We start from the raw sequence: 17,796 nt of genomic DNA, 5'->3' as shown, positions 1-17,796 counted from the left end.
TGCAGATGACGCCAAGATTGGGGGTGTAGTGGACAGCCAGGAAGACTATCAGAGCTTACAGTGTGATCTGAACCAGCTGGAAAAATGGGTTAAAAAGTAAGATGGAAACCAACACAGACATGTTGGTTGGACCAGCAAAGGTAGGTCTTGCACAGTGAACGGTAGGGCACTGAGGAGTGTGGTAGAACAAAGGGATTTGAGAGTATAGGCCCATTGTCATTGAAAGTGGTGTCACAGGTAGATAGGGTCATAAATAAAGCTTGTGACATATTGGCCTTCATAAATCAAAGTATTGAGTACAGGAGATAGGATGTTATGAGGTTGTATAAGATGTTGATGAGGCCTAATTTGGAATATTGTGTGCAGTTTTGGTCACATACCTTCAGGGCAGATGTAAATAATGTTGAAAGAGTACAGAGAAAATTTACAATTATGTTGCCGGCACTGGAGTGCCTGAGGTGTAAGGAAAGATTGAATAGGTTAGGTTTTTTATCCCTCGGAACATAGAAGACTGAGGGGATATTTGATAGAGATATACACAATTGAGGGGTACAGTTAGGGTAAATTTAAGCAGACTTTTTCCGCTGAGGTTGAGTGGGACTACAACTAGATATCATGGGTTAGGATGAAAGGTGAATAGATTGTTTGCAACGTCACTGTTAATGAGGTGAAATAGTTCAGAGTCCATTCAAAAACGTATTTAATATCTCTCCTATAAAATTAAACTTCATATATTGGGTGGTGCATTTCTCTGCATTACCAGAGGAGTTCTTCAGGTGGATATGTACATTTTGCTTCCAGATGAGCTCAAACCTTCTATGATCGCTTTGTCCACCAGAACAGGGAGGAACCATCACTCACCCCCATGTCGCCAGACGATCTTTTTGTCTCAGTATCTGAGGATGCCTTCAAGAGAGTGAATCCAAGGAAAGCACTTGGTTCTGTGCTGACCAGCTGGCTGGTGAGCTCACAGATGTCTTCAACCTCTCCGTCCGGCAGTGTGTGGTACCCACTTGCTTCAAGCAGGCTTCAATCGTACTGGTGCCTAAGAAGAGTGTGGTAACCTGCCTCAGTGACTATTGCCCAGTGGCACTTGTATCCATAGTGTTAAGTGTTTTGAGAGGCTGGGGTTGAAGCATATCAGCAGAGTGGCAACATGGATCCACACCACTTTGCCTACCGAAGCAACGGTTCCACAGCAGATGCCATCTCACTGGAACGTCTGGACAGCAAAGATGCACACATCAGGGTGCTCTATATTGATCACAGCTCAGCATTTAATACCATCATCCCCTCAAACCTAATCAGTGAACTCCAAGACCTGGGCCTCAATACCCTCTTGTGCAATTAGATCCTGGATTTCCTCATTTGCGGAGCCCAGTTAGTTTGTATTGGCAAAAACATCTCCTCTCCAATCTCCATCAGCACAGTGGCACCACAAGGATGTGTGCTTAGCCCCCTGCTCTACTCACTTTACCCCTATGACTGTGTGACTAAGTACAGCTCCAACACTATTATCAAAGTTTGCTGATGATGCCACTGTCGAGAGCTGTATCAAATATAGAGGGAGATTCAAAATTTGGCTGAGTGATGTAATAACAACAACCTCTCACTGAATATCAGTAAGACTCGGGAACTGTTTGTAGACTTCAGGAGAGAGAAACCAGAGGTCAATGAGCCAGTCCTCATCGGAGGATCAGAGGTGGAGAGGGTCAGTCACTTTAAATTCCTGGGTGTCACTATCTTAGCGGATTGGTCCTGGACCCATTACATAAATATAATTGCAAAGAAAGCACAACAGTGCCTCTTCTTCCTCAGGAGTCTGTGGAGATTCAGCTAATCATCAAAAATCTTAGCAAATTTCTCTAGAAGTGAGGTGCAAAGTGTGCTGACTGACTGCTTTACAGCCTGGTATGGGAACACCAATTGCTTTGAGTGTTAAATCCCACCAAAGGTAGTGGATTTGGCCCCAGTACAAGTAAAACCCTCCTACTATTGAGCAGATCTACATGAAATATTGCTGTAGAAAAGCAGCATCCATCATCAGAGACCCTCACCACTCATGCCATGCTCTTTTCTAACTGCTGCCATCAGGTTGAAGGTACAAGTGTCCCGGGACTCACACCACCAGGTTCAAGAACAGTTACTACCCCTCAACCACCAGGCTCTTGAACAAAAGGGGATAACTACATCTGCTGTTCCCATAACAGATGGTCCCACTTCAAGGACTCTTTATCTTGATATTTCATACTTATTATTTATTGCTATTTATTTATATTTGCATTTGCACAGTTTGTTGTTCATTGATCCTGTTCTATAGATTTGCTAAATACACCCACAGGAACAAGAATCTTAGGGCTGTATGTGGTGACAGTACAGTATGTACTCTGATAATAAATTTTACTTTGAGCTTTGATTTACTCCATCAATACCCATTTTGCTGAAAATATTTCATATCCTTTTACTGGCATTATTCTGTCCCCATGCTTCAATTTCCACATACTCATTACCAGGCTTAGAGACTCTTCAACTTAGACCCACAACAGTAATTATGCCTTATTTCTTTAGCTTTAGCCCCGTGATCTGGAAGTATCACCTTTAGTTATTAGTGAGGAAGCAGTGTGAAGTGCTGGAATCTGCTTAAGACAGATAGCAGCGTTATCATGAATGGGGTCAATCTCAATGAGCTTTATACTTATTTATTTATTGAGGTATAGTGCCTTCTGGCCCTTTGAGCCATGCTGCCCTGCAACTCTCAATTTAATCCTAGCCAATGATCAATTAACCTACTAACTGGTATGTCTTTGGAATGTGGGAAGAAACCTGAGCAGCCGGAGGAAACACACAAATTCCACAGGGAGGATCTACAGACTCCATACTGATGACATCAATGTCACACCTCGCTATCAGGTGTAGGTAAGAGTGTCCGATGAGGGTCACCAGTTGGAAAAAAGAACAGATGGTAAGCCGCGACAGCACGTTAGGGCAAGGGGTTTTATTTAGTGCCAGGTGGAAAAAGTGCAAAAGTTGCCCAAAATTTGTGGAAGAGAAAAGTACTTACAAATAGAAAACTGAAAACAAACATGTAGAGAAACTTACAAATATACAGAAGCTTTCTTCATGTCACGCTTTGTCTTTAACTTAACAAAATATAACTACTCAAATCCAACTTTGACACCTCTAGCAAAGCCAGACTGAGAGTTTAAATCTGCCTCCACCCAGCCTAGAAGGAACAGGAAATTCTACTGTTGGGCTGGTGGGTGGATGTGGGGTGGGTGGAATCCTGTGACCAGACCATAATAATTATTTCAGATTCAGAACTGGAACATCTTAAATAGGGATTCTAACATCCTACAGTTTTATTCCACAACAGATGCCTTAGATAAGCCCATAGATCAGTGTCCACATGCTGAGATGAATATAACAGAATAATGCCTCCCCACCAGTGGTGTTACCTATATAAGGTGTGTAGAGACATATGTTCTGACCGTCTGAAATGCTTCTTCTGGGCTGGGGGTACCTCAGGAATTTAGTGATTTTGAAATTCTGAAGAATTCTTAAATGAATTCCATCAGATCTTCCAAGCATAACACAAATCAGCTCTGCTAGACTGCTTGGTAGTAATTTGAATCCTTGGCGAAGTGTTAATGAAGTAAATGGCATGGGGAGTGTAGGCTGGTCATTTGAAATCACCACTGATGGCCATCTGAAGCTTCCCCTACTCAAAGGAACAGCCAAGAGCACACATGTTAGGATTATTACGATGGTGGCCATAGTAGAACAGGTAAGGCACACAGATGATAGGCACTTAGGAATGCATATTGGTGATCATTCAATAATTGATTGGATATAAAAAAATTTGATAGTTGACTATCTTGTTCTTAGCTTTTCAGGAAAGATCATGAAATTGGGATTCATAAAGAGATGTTGATAGGGTACGATGTAATCATAGGGGTTAATTTCACTTTATTTATTAGTATATGTAAATAGTAGTCCTCTAATTGAGTGTTATCAGTATTTACATTCAAACACATAGGATTTGTTCTCTACCCTAGAAGTGTGCATGGAAGGTGTTGTTAAGTTTTCATTTTTTTTGCAATGATTACCATTGGTTCCCAGTTATATTTTCGATTCACAGCAAGCAGGCAGTGGAGTAAGTCGCCGTTTTTCGGGAGAAAATTCAGATTTCTTTTTAACTACTTGGGATAAAAGAGGCACGACTGAGCAGGTGCGTGACCTCAGAGCATGGAAGGCTTAAAAAGAACACCGCCATATCAAGCGGGCAGTGGAGTGAGAGGGTGCAGAGTGATAGGGCTTTGGCTCAATGAGTTTAGGTGGAAATGGGAAGAGGCTTCCTGCGACCGTTGAGTCTTATAGTAAAGGGGTAAGTTACAGGTTTATTTATTTAGTAATAACAGTAGCTTTAGAGGCATGCATCTAGGATTAGTGTTGTGCTTGGAATGCCAGATGTGGGGACCCTGGGAAACTCCCAGCCTCCCCAAGGATTACATCTGCACCAGGTACATTGAGATGAGGCTCCTTAAGGACCGTGTTAGGGATCTGGAGCTGTAACTTGATGACCTTCAGCTAATTAGGGAAAGTGAGGAGGTGGTTGATAATACCTATAGAGAGATTGTAGACAGCACCTTTGTCACAGTCCCCCTCAGAAATCGACATATAGTTTTAGATATTGTTGGAGAGGTTGACCTAACAGAGGAACACTACAGCGAACGAGACTCTGGCACTCTGCTGTGATCAAGAGAGCAAGGAGAAATGCAGTAGTTATAAGGGATTCCATCATGAGGGGAACAGACAAGAGATTCTGCGAGCCAGACACGGATACCCGGATGGTGTGTTCCCTCCCTGGTGCCAGGGTACGGGATATCTTGGATCGGGTCCAGAGTATTCTTAGGAGAGAGGGCGAGCAGCCAGAAGTCTTGGTACATGTTGGTACCAATGACATAGACAGAAAAAGAGAGGAGGTCCTGAAGGAAGATTACTGGGAGCTAGGAAGAAAATTGAAAAGCCAGACCTCCCGAGTACTAATCTCAGGATTACTGCCGGAGCCACACGCTAATGAAGGTAAGAATAGCAGAATTAAGCAGATGAATGTGTGGCTAAGTAACTGGTGCAGGGGGCAGGGCTTCAAATTCTTGGATCATTAGGATCTATTTTGGGGGAGGTGTGACAAACAAAAATGGTGGGTTACACCTGAACTCAAAGGGTACTACTATCCTGGTGGGATTGTTTAATATAGCTGTTAGGGAGGATTTAAACTAAGTTGCCGGGGGAAGCAAGCCAGGGTGTTGGGTCGAGGAAGAGGAAAATAGAAATAGGTCAAAGATACTGTGCAGCAAAGATGGTAAGAAGGACAGGCAGGTGAATAGACAGGATAATTTGCTGTGCAATAGAAATATAGCAAAATCGGTAACATACTGATCTAAATGCACTGTACTTAAATGCATGCAGCATTAGAAATAAAGTGGATGACCTTGTACAGCTACAGGTTAAAAGATATGACATAGTGGCCATCACTGAGTCATGGCTAAATGATAGGTATGATTGAGAGCTGAATGTCCAAGGATACACAGTATATAGGAAAGATAGGAAGGTAGGTAAAGGGGGTGATGTGGCCCTGATGGTAAGCAATGATATCAAATCACTAGAAAGAAGGGACATAGGATCAGAAGAAGTAGAATCCTTATGGGCCGAGTTAAGAAATGGCAAGGGTAAAAAGACATTAATAGCAGTTGTATACAGGCCTCCAAACAGCAGCTGGGATGTGAGCTACAAGTTCCAGCTAGAAATAGAAAAAGTGTGTCAGAAGAAAATGTCAAGATAATTATGTGAGATTTTAATATGAAGTTGGATTGGGAAAGCCAGGAAGGTACTAGATCTCAGGAGAGGGAGTTTGTAGAATGCCTATGGGATGGCTTTCTGGAGCAGCTTGTCCATAAGCCCACCAGGGGATCAGCTATTTTGGATTGGGTGCTGTGTAATGAGTCTGAGGTGTTTAGGGAGCTAGAGGTAATGGAACCTCTTGGAAGTAGTGATCATAATATGATCGATTTCAGTTTCAAATTTGAAAAGGAGAAGCTGGTATCAGGTGTATCGATATTTCAGTGGAACAAAGTGGTATGAGAGAGGAACTGGCCCAAGTTGATGGGAAAAGTAAGCTAGTTGCAGGAACGGTAGAGCAGAATTGGATGAAGTTCCTACAAGAAGTAAGGAAAATGCAGGAAAAATATATTCCAAGAAAAAAGAAAATCATGAACGGAAAAATGGCAAAAATGTGGCTAAGGAGAGAGGTTAAGGCTAAAATAAAAGCAAAAGAGAGGGCGTACAAGGAGGCAAAAATTAATGGGAAAACTGAGGACTGGACGACTTTTAAAAACTTACAGAAGGAAACTAATAAAGTCATTAGGAAAGAAAAGATGAATTATGAAAGGAAGTTGGCAATTAACATAAAAAAGGATACTAAGAGTTTTTTTAAATATATGAAGAGTAAAAGAGTGACACAGGTAGATATTGGATCGATTGAAAATGGTGCTGGAGAAATTATAATGGGTAACAAAGAGATGACAGAGGAACTAAATGAGTATTTTGCATTAGTCTTCACAGTAGAAGACATTAGCAACGTACCTGATAGCCAGAGGTCTCGGAATAGAATTAGGTAGAGTCAAGATTACTAGAGAGAAAGTGCTTGGGAAGCTAAGTGGACTGAGGATAGATAAGTCTCCCAGACTGGATGAGGTGCACCCCCAGGTTCTGAAGGAGGTGGCTTTGGAGATTGTGGAGGCATTGGAAATGATCTTCCAGGAATCAATAGACTCTGGCATGGTTCCAGAGGACTGGAAGGTCGCAAATGTAGTTCCGCTGTTTAAGAAAGGAGGGTGGCAGCAAAAAGCAAATTACAGACCTATTAGTCTGACATCGGTAGTTGGAAAGTTATTGGAGTCGATCCTCAAGGACGAGGTTATGAAATACCTCAAGGTGCATGACAAGATAGGCCCAAGCCAGCATGGTTTCATGAAGGGAAGATCCTGCCTCAGCAACCTATTGGAATTTTTTGAAGTAATCTCAAATAAGATTGACAAGGGAGAGGCTGTGGATGTTGTGTATTTGGGTTTTCAAAAGGCCTTCGATAAGGTACTGCATAAGAGGTTGCTTAATAAGATGAGGGCCCATGGAATTACAGAAAAGGTATTGGAATGGGTGGAGCATTTGCTGATAAGCAGAAAGCAAAGGGTGGGAATAAAGGGATCCTATTCTGGTTGGTTGCCGGTTACTAGTGGTGTTCCGCAGGGGTTGGTGTTGGGGGCGCTTCTTTTTACACTGTATATCGATGATTTCGATTATGGATCAAATGGTTTTGTGGCTAAGTTTGTGGATGACACCAAGATAGGTGGAGGAGCAGGAAGTGTTGAAGAAACGGAAAGGTTGCAGAGAGACTTGGTCAATTTAGCAGAGTGCGTAAAGACATGGCAGATGAGATACAATGTTGAGAAATGTATGGTTGTACATTTTGGAAGAAGAAAAAATTGGGCAGATTATTATTTAGATGGAGAGAAAATTCAAAAATCTGAAGTACAAATGGACTTGGGGGTCCTCGTGCAGGATACCCTAAAGCTTAACCACCAGGTTGGATTGGCAGTAAGGAAAGCGAATGCGATATTGGCATTCATTTCAAGAGGAATAGTGTATAAGAGTAAGGAGGTGTTGATGAGGCTCTGTGGGTCACTGGTGAGACCCCATTTGGAATACTGTGTGCAGTTTTGGGCCCCCTATCTTAGAAGGGATGTACTGATGTTGGAGAGAGTTCAGAGAAGATTTACGAAGATGATTCCTGGAATGCAGGGGCTAACATATGAGGAGCGTCTGTCGGCTCTTGGACTGTATTCATTAGAAGAATGAGAGGGGATCTCATAGAAACATTTCCAATGTTGAAAGGGTTGGACAGAGTAGATGTGGAAAGGCTGTTTCCCTTGGTGAGTCCAGGACAAGAGGTCACAGTCTTAGAATTAGAGGGTACCCATTTAAAACAGAGATGAGAAGAAATTTTTTTAGCCAGAGGGTCATGGACTTATGGAATTCATTGCCACATACAGCTATGGAGGCCCAATCATTGAGGGTTTTTAAGGAGGAGATTGACAGGTATCTAATTAGTCAGGGTATCAAGGGATATGAGGAAAAAGCCGGAAATTGGAACTAGTGGGAGAATAGTTTAACTCGTGGTGGAGTGGTGGAGCAGACTCAAAGGGCTGAATGACCTACTTCTGCTCCTTAGCCTTGTGATCTTGTGATATTTTGCAATCAATTTTATGCAAAGCACTAACAGTATAGTACAGTTCGCTCTGTATGAGTTTGTAGGCCAATGTGCCAGTATCATGCTAATTAAAAGCAATATGATTTTAGTTTTTGCCTTCATAATAATTGATTTAATAAGAACATTTCTGAGACTGATGTAGCCCATAGAGAATTACTTGTCAGGTACTGAATGCATCAGTTTTCAAACTGTCATGGAAATAAATATACATAAGATATTATGAAAGTGAACTCATTGGGGAATTGATCTAGCTGTCCAAAAGGCCATTTGGGAGACAAGTATGTCAGCATGCTGGAAATCATTACATCAGATGTCATTGTAAGTGTCCTGTTTCTCTCATACTTTCAAGAATAGAAATATCTTTCAACATACAGTACAATCAGTGGTAATCTTACTTCAGTTCCTCTGCAATTGTACCTGCAATGATCATTTTGTTTTTGAGCAAATTACGATCTAAGTTGCCATCAGTAAGCTTTCTGATTTCTTCAAATGTAAATGTGTTTGAGGGAAAAACTGGGCAATGATAACTGAATTAAGTGGATGAGGTCATTGTTAATGAGAGAAATGTGAGCAGCCTATAAACTGCATTTATACTGCAAGTACCAGGCTCATAATTAAGAAGCATGGATACCATTGAAACCATAAATTCACTTCTGTGCGTCAGGGAAAGATATTTGTCATTCTTGTTCAATCTGATCTCTCTGACTCCAGACTTATCACTGCGGTTGTCTCTAATTGCCTTTGTATTTCAGGTGCAATTCACAGCGGATAATATAAATGCTAGTGTTATGAAAAATATCCAAATCCTGTCAATGTGTAAATGGAAAGCAAAGTTTGTTGATGAAAATTTGTTTGACCCCTTTTTATAAGTTAGCTGACCCAGATTAACTGACATTATTCCACTTTTCTTAAAGAAAGCACAAACTTGAATAAAGATTTCCAGTTTATTTTTTTAAAGAAAAGTTTAGAGTTTGCTGGAGCATGTCATCTTGGCTTGCACTCCATGGTGTCCCTTACTCCAAGCATTATATATTGAAATTTTCTGTAGGGATGAGCTGCCAAAGCCTCTTGGTTATCTGGGACTATTGGATGTCAAGCCCAATACTCTCTCCCTTTTTATTCAATGAGATTTGAGCTTTGAGAGAACGAAGAACACAATGGAAAGTAGAATGAGCTTAGAAGGGGGAAAAAAACAGGGATTCATTTTAAATGTTGAAAATGAATCTCCTGCTTCAGATGTGTGACTCTATGCTTATAATTATTCCCTCCTTTGATTGTAGCAATGCAGCTTCAGCCATTCAAATAGTTGTGATACTATTTAGCAGATCTACCATTTTGCATTGACTTAGGGTAGTAGTCAATAATACAAGCAGCAATTTCTTGAAGTGCCGTGCATCTGAAGGCGTCACCAACAGAGCAAAAATTATCCTACACCTTGCACCAATCTGCAAATTGTGGGGCATCTCTCAGAGTAAATCGCTATACAATTTACACAGCAATGGGTTGCACTTTAAACTTCATTTTTTTCAGCAGTTAATTGCAGGATTTTATTTCCATATTATTCACCATAATATCTTTTCCTTTTGATGCAGGGCTGTGGACAGAAAATGTACAATTTTTTGCGTGGGACCAAACAACTGCAAATGTTAAGGTTTCTTGGCATATCCATTGGGGTAGCACAATTACTGGCCATGATACTCACTGTTACATTCCTGTGGGCATTGTATTATGACAAAAAGGAGCCACAGGCTGGTCAAAAAAAGACTACTTCCCAGCACCTTGTCTGCCATTCAGTAGAATTACTGAAACAAGTCCCCAGAAGCAGTGAACTGAAACAGGCAGGTGCAACAACCAGCTTTTACACACAGTTTGAGATCGAGGAATTGTAGCTGAACTTGGTCAAATCAATAGAATGCTGAACATATTGGACAAGAACAACTTCGGCCTTTGCACATCAATTGTCTACTAAACCACCATTCCAAGCAAAGAAACTGGAGACAGGAAAAAAAAAATGACTTGATGAAGTAATCTGCAAATAATTTATTTTGATTAAGGCACTTTTATTCTGCCGCTACATAAGATCTGCACTCGAGTGCCAGTCTCCCTTGGTGTCATTCCATCATTACAGGATTCTTATCCTTGCCTCTGTAGAGATCCAAAGCAAAGGTTGATTTCCAGGTAGTGGGCTTTGCCTGTTTCATTAAACTGCATAAAGATGTCAAGCATATAGTTCATCTTTTTTCAAAAGCATTCTGACCAACATAGGAGATTTTTAATTAACATTGATTTTTTTTTTAATGTTATAGAATACTGGAGCTGCTGTAATAGATCAGGTGATTAAGCTTGGCAATGAAAATTGCCAGAAATGACTGATGACTGTATTTTGGCCTGGTGGGGGGCAGGGGTGTGTTTGGGGAGAGGGAAATGCAGATTCAATCAAAGCTGGTAGTATTTGTGTGTTTATGTTCTGCATTAACAAATGCTGGTGTGAATGATTTGTGTTCTGTTTTGCACATAATTGCAGTCCAAATTCTCAATGTTTAGAATTAACTTCTTTCTAATTCCATGTTGCAAGTCTTCACCTTTCTTATTAAAACATTAGATGTATGAGGAGCCTAATAGGATTTCTTTACTCAGAAGGTAAATGCAAATGATCTTTTATGCAATTAGCATTTAATAACTAAATATTACAGAATACATGTATCGTAATTGTCCTAATTGCGGGCTGTGTTTCAATAATATATAGTCAAAAGGATTGTAAAAAATATTTGGGGAGTTGGCACACTCAGTATAAGGTGTACACTACAATTTATTTACTGTTTAATTTTGGAAGTTGTTAATAAATTTGTTGACTATGATGCAAAATAGTTTGGAATTTGCTACAAAATGATAGTATTAGCTGTTCTTATTTTTTGTTCCTTTTTATTTCTTTATTTGTGCCTCCTGAGTGTGAAAAGGCAGTGGGGAGAATGAGTTACTGGCCTGGATCTCTCTGAGTTTAACTTGTCTCTTGCTCTTGCAGCCTGTGTTCCTTATTCCCCCAGCTTCTCTGCACTTGGAAGGTCAATCTCGCTGGCCGAGAGCATCTGGCAGTTGAGTGCAGCCCTGACAGCTCTTGGGGCTCCAACACTGCTACCAGCTGAAGTGAGAAGGGAGAATAAGATCCACCCATAAAACAGTGGGTACAAGCTCAAGTGACCCAGATTTGATCTAATCATGAGTGTTGTTTCAGTGGATGTGCAACTTGCTCCAATGCGCCAAAGCTCTGCTGGCTGGTGTGTTAATTCAGTGCTTTAAGTTGTTTCTGGTATAGTTTAGGTGGCAGGAAAATTGGGGAAGGGTGACTGTTCATGGGTGGTGGGGGAAATAATTGGGATGTTTATTTTGGGTGCTTGGTGGTCAGCATGAAAATGGTGAGCCAAAGGGCATGATTGTTATGACTGTGGAAATCCTTGCGCCTATCTAATGTCATCATCTGTGCTTCTTTCAGTTTCTGAATGCCTGATGTTTCAAAGAATTGTTTATTTTTTTATCAAATGTAAGTAATGAGTTTACAAAATCTAGAAATCCTGTTTTAAGGAAAAGGTTTAAAACACCTAAAGATGATTTAACTAATTAAAAATTCTTGTTTGTGTTTCACCTGATTGTATCTCACCGTGGAGGTGCAGGTGTAGTGAGAACACTGTTAGTGGGAGGAACAGGGAAAGTTGTGCAATTACAAGACACATGACAAAATGAACATGGAGGCAAAATGAACTGAAAAGGCCAACTTTGTGCTTAGTTTGCAATTTATTGGGTGGGTGAACTGAGATCAAGTTTGGAGTGCACTGATTTTTCAAGATCAGAGAAGGACATTTTTTGCCTTATTTTAACACTGAAATTGGAAGGAGGAATAAAATCAAACGGAAGTTGAGAGGTAAGAAGATTTATAGCATTGATAATAAAAAATATCATAGCTTGCACTTTAAGGCAACTTTTTCATTAAACTGTCAAACAAAGTGAAAAATGAAATGGATTTGGCAGGAGCAATTTTGACATTGAACAAAATGTTGGTGCTGAAAGAAGAAAAGTGTATGGCAACACAGGCCCCTATGATAGTCTTGGGGAACAGGAGGAGAAATGGTTCAAGGAACACTGTTATAAATGTCTCTGTGCTTCTCCATGGATGGATCCAAGACAAGAAAGTTGGAATCCATGTGAAAGATGTTTGAGATGAATGGTTACTAAGAACTTTGTAACTATGAAAGGAATTTTAAATAGAAAGTAACTATTACCCTGTTTCCTCTTAAAAACCAATAGATTTGCTTGAGTATGGGAATAACAAGGTTGAAGTCACTTGACCTGGAGCAGTAAACCACAGACTATTGTATTTTGTAACTCTAAAAGCTAACCAAAAGAAAAAAAACACATGAGCCTGTAAATTCTTGTGTGTATTTGGCTTTCTTCTTTCAGTGAGGCACTCAGATATGACATGGTGGCATGATAACGTAAGCCATTCATGTACTTCTTGTATTTAACCCATAATAAATTATGTAAACAAGAAATCTTAATTAAGCAATATATTTACAATGTTACTCAAATGACTGGAATATTAAATACACAACACACTTTCCCAACAATTAGGCTGAGAGATCTGTGTGCCAGCAGAGTCAGGGATGTTAATGAGGAGAAACAACCCCGGACAGAGTGATGAGCACAAATTGTCTTTGTCTCTCAAAAACCAAAGATGACCTGGATATTCTGGGAATCTGTGGAGAGCGAAAATCATCTAACGTTGTAGGACAAAGATCTTCATGCCTTCTGTGAAACCACAATGTCTGACCTGCTGAGTGATTTTACCATTTTTTCTATTTTCATTTTAATTTGATTTTTGGTGTGCTCCACAGCAGGTGGGTTTGTAAGCAGATGATCTGAGGCAATCAGAAATCTAGTGTCTCATTTGTTAAAGTTTTATTTGCTAGAAATTTGCTCAATCTTTCTTTTTCTCTTTATGAACATTGAATTCATTATTTAATCACTTTGGTAATCATCATGTTTTGATTTTATACTTGGTTAAGGTGAAGAAAGTTGTTCAACCTGTCCATCTCTTGCTCTTCAGCAACTTCAAGCTCAAAATATTCATATGCTTAAATGATTTAAGGATTAAAAGTAACATCAGTGGAATCTGGTCAAAGCTTTGGATGACATTTTGGATTTCTTTAACTCAGGAACTGAATTTCACCTGTTTTTTTTAATCAATTCAGCCATTCTGTATTTAGTATCAATTCCCAGAAAAAGCAAATTGTGCACTTGATTTGGGAAGTGGTGGGGGGGGGGTGGGGGTGGAAATTGAAACAGATTTCATGTGGTTTTCCAGAAAATAGTCCATACATTGTTTGGGACGGAGCCACATTTGGTTGAATGCAGCTTCTGCCAATTTATTGTGCAGATATTAAAGACACACTCCCTATGGCAGGCTGCTGCAAATCACACTATGGTTGCCATGGAGGAAGCAGTTTTCGCATTAATCAGGAAGGCATTTCAAGTCCTGGTCAATGCAATGGATGGCAGGAGAGAAGCTTTGTGTGTTAAAGGGGACCGGCAGCCCAGTTGTAGAGGCCTGAAGGCAATGGCGCCAATTGTTTACTCCAGGTTTACCTATGAACGGAACAATGCCCAGATAAATTTTGCACCCTCATACCTTGTGCCAGGATGACCTGCAAATCACTGAAGACAGGTGCATTTCAGTAACTAGATCCAGAATCTATTCTTTGAAAATCCCTTGAATTACTGTGCAGAGATTGAGCTCTGCAGCTTTCTGGAATAGAGAATTCCAAATTCTCGCCATCTTCTGAGAGGGGGAGAAAGAGTTTTACTTATTACGATTCTCCAAATGACGAACAGTGTAGCATGCGATGACCTAACATTCACTGATGATTTATCTTTAAATAACATCTCAATATTAAAAACCTTGAACAGATAACAAGAAAGCATACACCGCATGTGGCTAGATTACTTGGACAAAACATTTTATTGTAACGATTTAAATGAAATAGTGGAGTTGCAGGTTTTACATATAGAAGGGGTACAGGAGTTAAACTTACTCAGCATCGCATTGACTGATTGATGTAAGTAATCTCTTCTGCCCATTTAATTAATTCCAACTAATTTAATTTGTTTTTGATTTATAACTTCACCATTTTGATCTTTTATTTTATTTAGCTGTCGGGAAGCCAATCAACAGTCACTAGCAGGACTAATTTTAGTTTTGTTTCAGTGAGTGACCTGAATTACTGATGCATCAATTTTTCTTAAATCTGAAATATGCTGCCTGAAGTGTAAATTAATTAAATAATAATCAGCAATGATTATCTCAAGTAAGTCATGCTTGAATTCCTTTCCAAACAGAACAGCTGCATTAATTGTTTAATGGAAATACATTTTGAGTGTAACTTGTGCTGAAGTCTCCTGACATGTAATTAACTGATCAACATCAGGTATCTAAAGTCTGAAGTTTCACAAAAATATGGCAGACTTTGCAATAGTGCCTTTGATGTGCACTGTGAAACAGTAAAATGTAAACAGTTTAACATTTGGATGATCTGTCACCTTTACGAAACACTTTGCAACATCTCTGAGTGATAGAGCTGACCCCAGGGGTGATTGCATTGTCACCATCGATTGCAACATTCTACACTCATTCCCTTGAAACTCATCACTAAGCTCCAAGACCTGACCCTCAGTGCCTCCTTGAGCAACTGAGTTCTCTATTTCCTCATCAGCAGACCCCAGTTAATATATCTCCTCCTTACTCACCTATAGCAAAGGTGAGTGAGGAGGATGTATATTGTGTGCTTAGCCCCCTGCTCTTACTCATTTTATACCTGTGATTGTACTGCTAAGTACGGCTCCAATGCCAAATTTAAGTATGTTGATGACACCACTGTTGTTGGTGGAATCAAAGATGGTGACAAATCATTATTTAGGAGGGAAATCGAAAATCTGGTTGAGTTGTGTCACAACAACAACCTCTCACTCCATGTCAGCAGAGCCAAAGAGCGGGTCATTGACTACAGGAAGAAGAAGCCAGAGGTCCAAGAGCCAGTCCTCATTAGGGAGATGAAGATGGGGAAGTCAGTGGTTTTAAATTCCTTGGTGTTAACCTATCAGAGGATCTGGCCTGGGACCAACAGATGGCCATCATCACAAAGAATGTACAACAGTGACTCTACTTTCATCAAAGTGTGCGTAGGTTCAACAAATCACCAAAATTTCCGTAGTTGCAGAACAGAGAGTATCCTTAAATGGTATCATTACCACCTGGCATGGAACCACCAGGAACAGAAACAGCTACAGAAAGTGCTGGATGCAGCCCTATCGATCCCAGTGACACTTTCCCTACTATGGAGTTCACTTACATGGAGCATTGCCACAAGAAAGCATTATCAAAGATGGTGTTAGTGTAAAATTGGAACAGCTGATGTCTTATCCTTGATTACTTTAAAACACCTTTATTGATTTGTTCTTGAACTGTTTTAAAAGGAGTTCTTGCCCTCAGAAAGCAAAAGGGAACTAGGGAGGTGCAAACACAGCTGAATCAAAGGCCTGATTGGGAACCACAGTGATACCTTTGCAGCAAAGAGGAAGTGTTCCTTCACACAATTGCCTCCACACCACTGCATGCTGGGAAAAGAGTAAATGTATAGGCTAACAAATGAACATTGCTTTACTGTGGGCACGTTAAGCTTCCTAATTGTAGTGCAAAACAAAACACTGTTGGAAGAACTCTGCAGGGCCAGTAGCGTTGCCAGAGGGATGGATGACATTTTGGATTGTGACTGCATCAGGTCTCATCATGACTATCTGCTCCAGATTCCAGCATCTGCAGTTTCCTTTCTGCTACATTCATCTAAAAAAAACAGGAGAATGTACATATTTGCTTGACTTGTACTTTTATTAGATTTTTTACTGACGAGTTTACGAGGCACTGTAAAACATATTGCCTTTGGTCTAGTATGATGGTATTTTCATGACTGATCCAGTCGTCCTTTTAGGAGACAAGATTTGGTTTGCGATAGTAGGAAAAGCAGCAATGATAATAAAAATAAATGGCAGTATTGGGACTCTTTCTGGTAATATTGATTGATATGGCAAATAATATTTGAGTCACATAAATGCCTGTCTTAGCATAGGCCTGAATATTGTCCAGGTATTGCTGCCTATGGGCATGGGGTGGTTAATTATGCAACTGAATTTTTGAATGAAGAAGGCCACTGCCGAAATTGTGGGTTAATACACTGCCCTGGATGCTTCTGGCTGAGTATTTTAGTTTTATGAAATTGTCATGAATGTGTATGAGGTTGGCATGAGATATTCTAAATTGAGTTTCTTCGTAAGTACCATTTTACATAGAAGCAATGAGTAGTCTCAAAAGGCCCTAAAACACACAGAAGGCATTCTGTTTCTGTGGAGTACTATTCAAAAATCAGTATGTAAAGATCCTCTTTAAAAGACAGCATATGTATTATTATACATATTATTGGTAAAATTGCTCAGGGTCAACACGAGTGAATCTGCAGCTGCTGGAAATAAATAAAAAACACAAAATGTTGGCAGAACTCAGCAGGCCAGACAGCATCTATGGGAGGAGGATCTATGGGAGCATCTATTGCTCCATCAACCTCCAACGACATGTCTGTCCACGGCCACGCTCGGTCCTCCAGCAGTGGCGGGATCTCCCCATGGCCACACTCTTCAATTCCACAGACCACTCCCACTCCGACATGTCTGTCCATGGCCTCCTCTACCGTCAAGATGAGGCCACACACAGGTCGATGGAGCAATACCTTATCTCCCGTATAGGTAGCCTCCTACCTGCCGGCATGAACATCCAACTCACTGACCTCCATTGATACCCCTGCCCCCCACCCTTACCCCCATCCCTATCTATTATTTTAGTCTGGTTCTCTTTCTCTCTCTTTTCTCCCCCTCACTATAATCTCTCCCCCAGCCCTACCTTTCTTTCTCTTTTATTTCCCATAATTCTCCACCTTCCCCCTAGCCCATTTCCCTCCAGCCTATCACTTCCCAGCTCCCACTTCTTATCCCCCCTCGACCATCCCATGTTACTTCACTCCTGATGAAGGGTTTCGGCCTGAAACGTCTTTATAAATGCTGTCTGGCCTGCTGAGTTCTGCCAGCATTTTGTTTTTTTTTATTGGCTCGGTGTTTGACAGTCCGAGGGAGGGGTTGTAAAGGTTGATGGCCACAGGCAGGAATGACTTCCTATGACGCTCAGTGTTACATCTCGGTGGAATGAGTCTCTGGTTGAACGTACTCCTGTGCCTAACCAATACATTATGGAGTGGATGGGAGACATTGTCCTAGATGGCATGCAACTTGGACAGCATCATCTTTTCAGACACCATTGTCTGTCACCGTCAATACTTTGTATTGCACATGCTTTTTATTTGGTCATCCTTAGAAAATAT

At 40.6% G+C, this 17,796-nt stretch overlaps 1 protein-coding gene across 8 annotated transcripts in view; it reads left to right on the top strand.

The window, feature by feature from the left end:
• Positions 1-13,449, top strand: part of tspan12 (tetraspanin 12) — a 73,170-nt gene extending 59,721 nt beyond the window's left edge. For all 8 annotated transcript variants that reach the window (XM_059978323.1, XM_059978325.1, XM_059978322.1 and 5 more), the window contains one exon: positions 9,919-13,449. In XM_059978323.1, coding sequence (XP_059834306.1) covers positions 9,919-10,215 — 297 coding nt within the window. In that variant the 3' untranslated portion in view covers positions 10,216-13,449. The remainder of the gene's footprint in view (positions 1-9,918) is intronic.
• The last annotated feature ends 4,347 nt before the right edge of the window (positions 13,450-17,796 follow it).

The sequence above is a fragment of the Hypanus sabinus genome, chromosome 8 (assembly GCF_030144855.1).
Source record: "Hypanus sabinus isolate sHypSab1 chromosome 8, sHypSab1.hap1, whole genome shotgun sequence".
NCBI lineage: Eukaryota > Metazoa > Chordata > Chondrichthyes > Myliobatiformes > Dasyatidae > Hypanus > Hypanus sabinus.
This window is presented reverse-complemented; position numbering and strand designations above follow the sequence as displayed.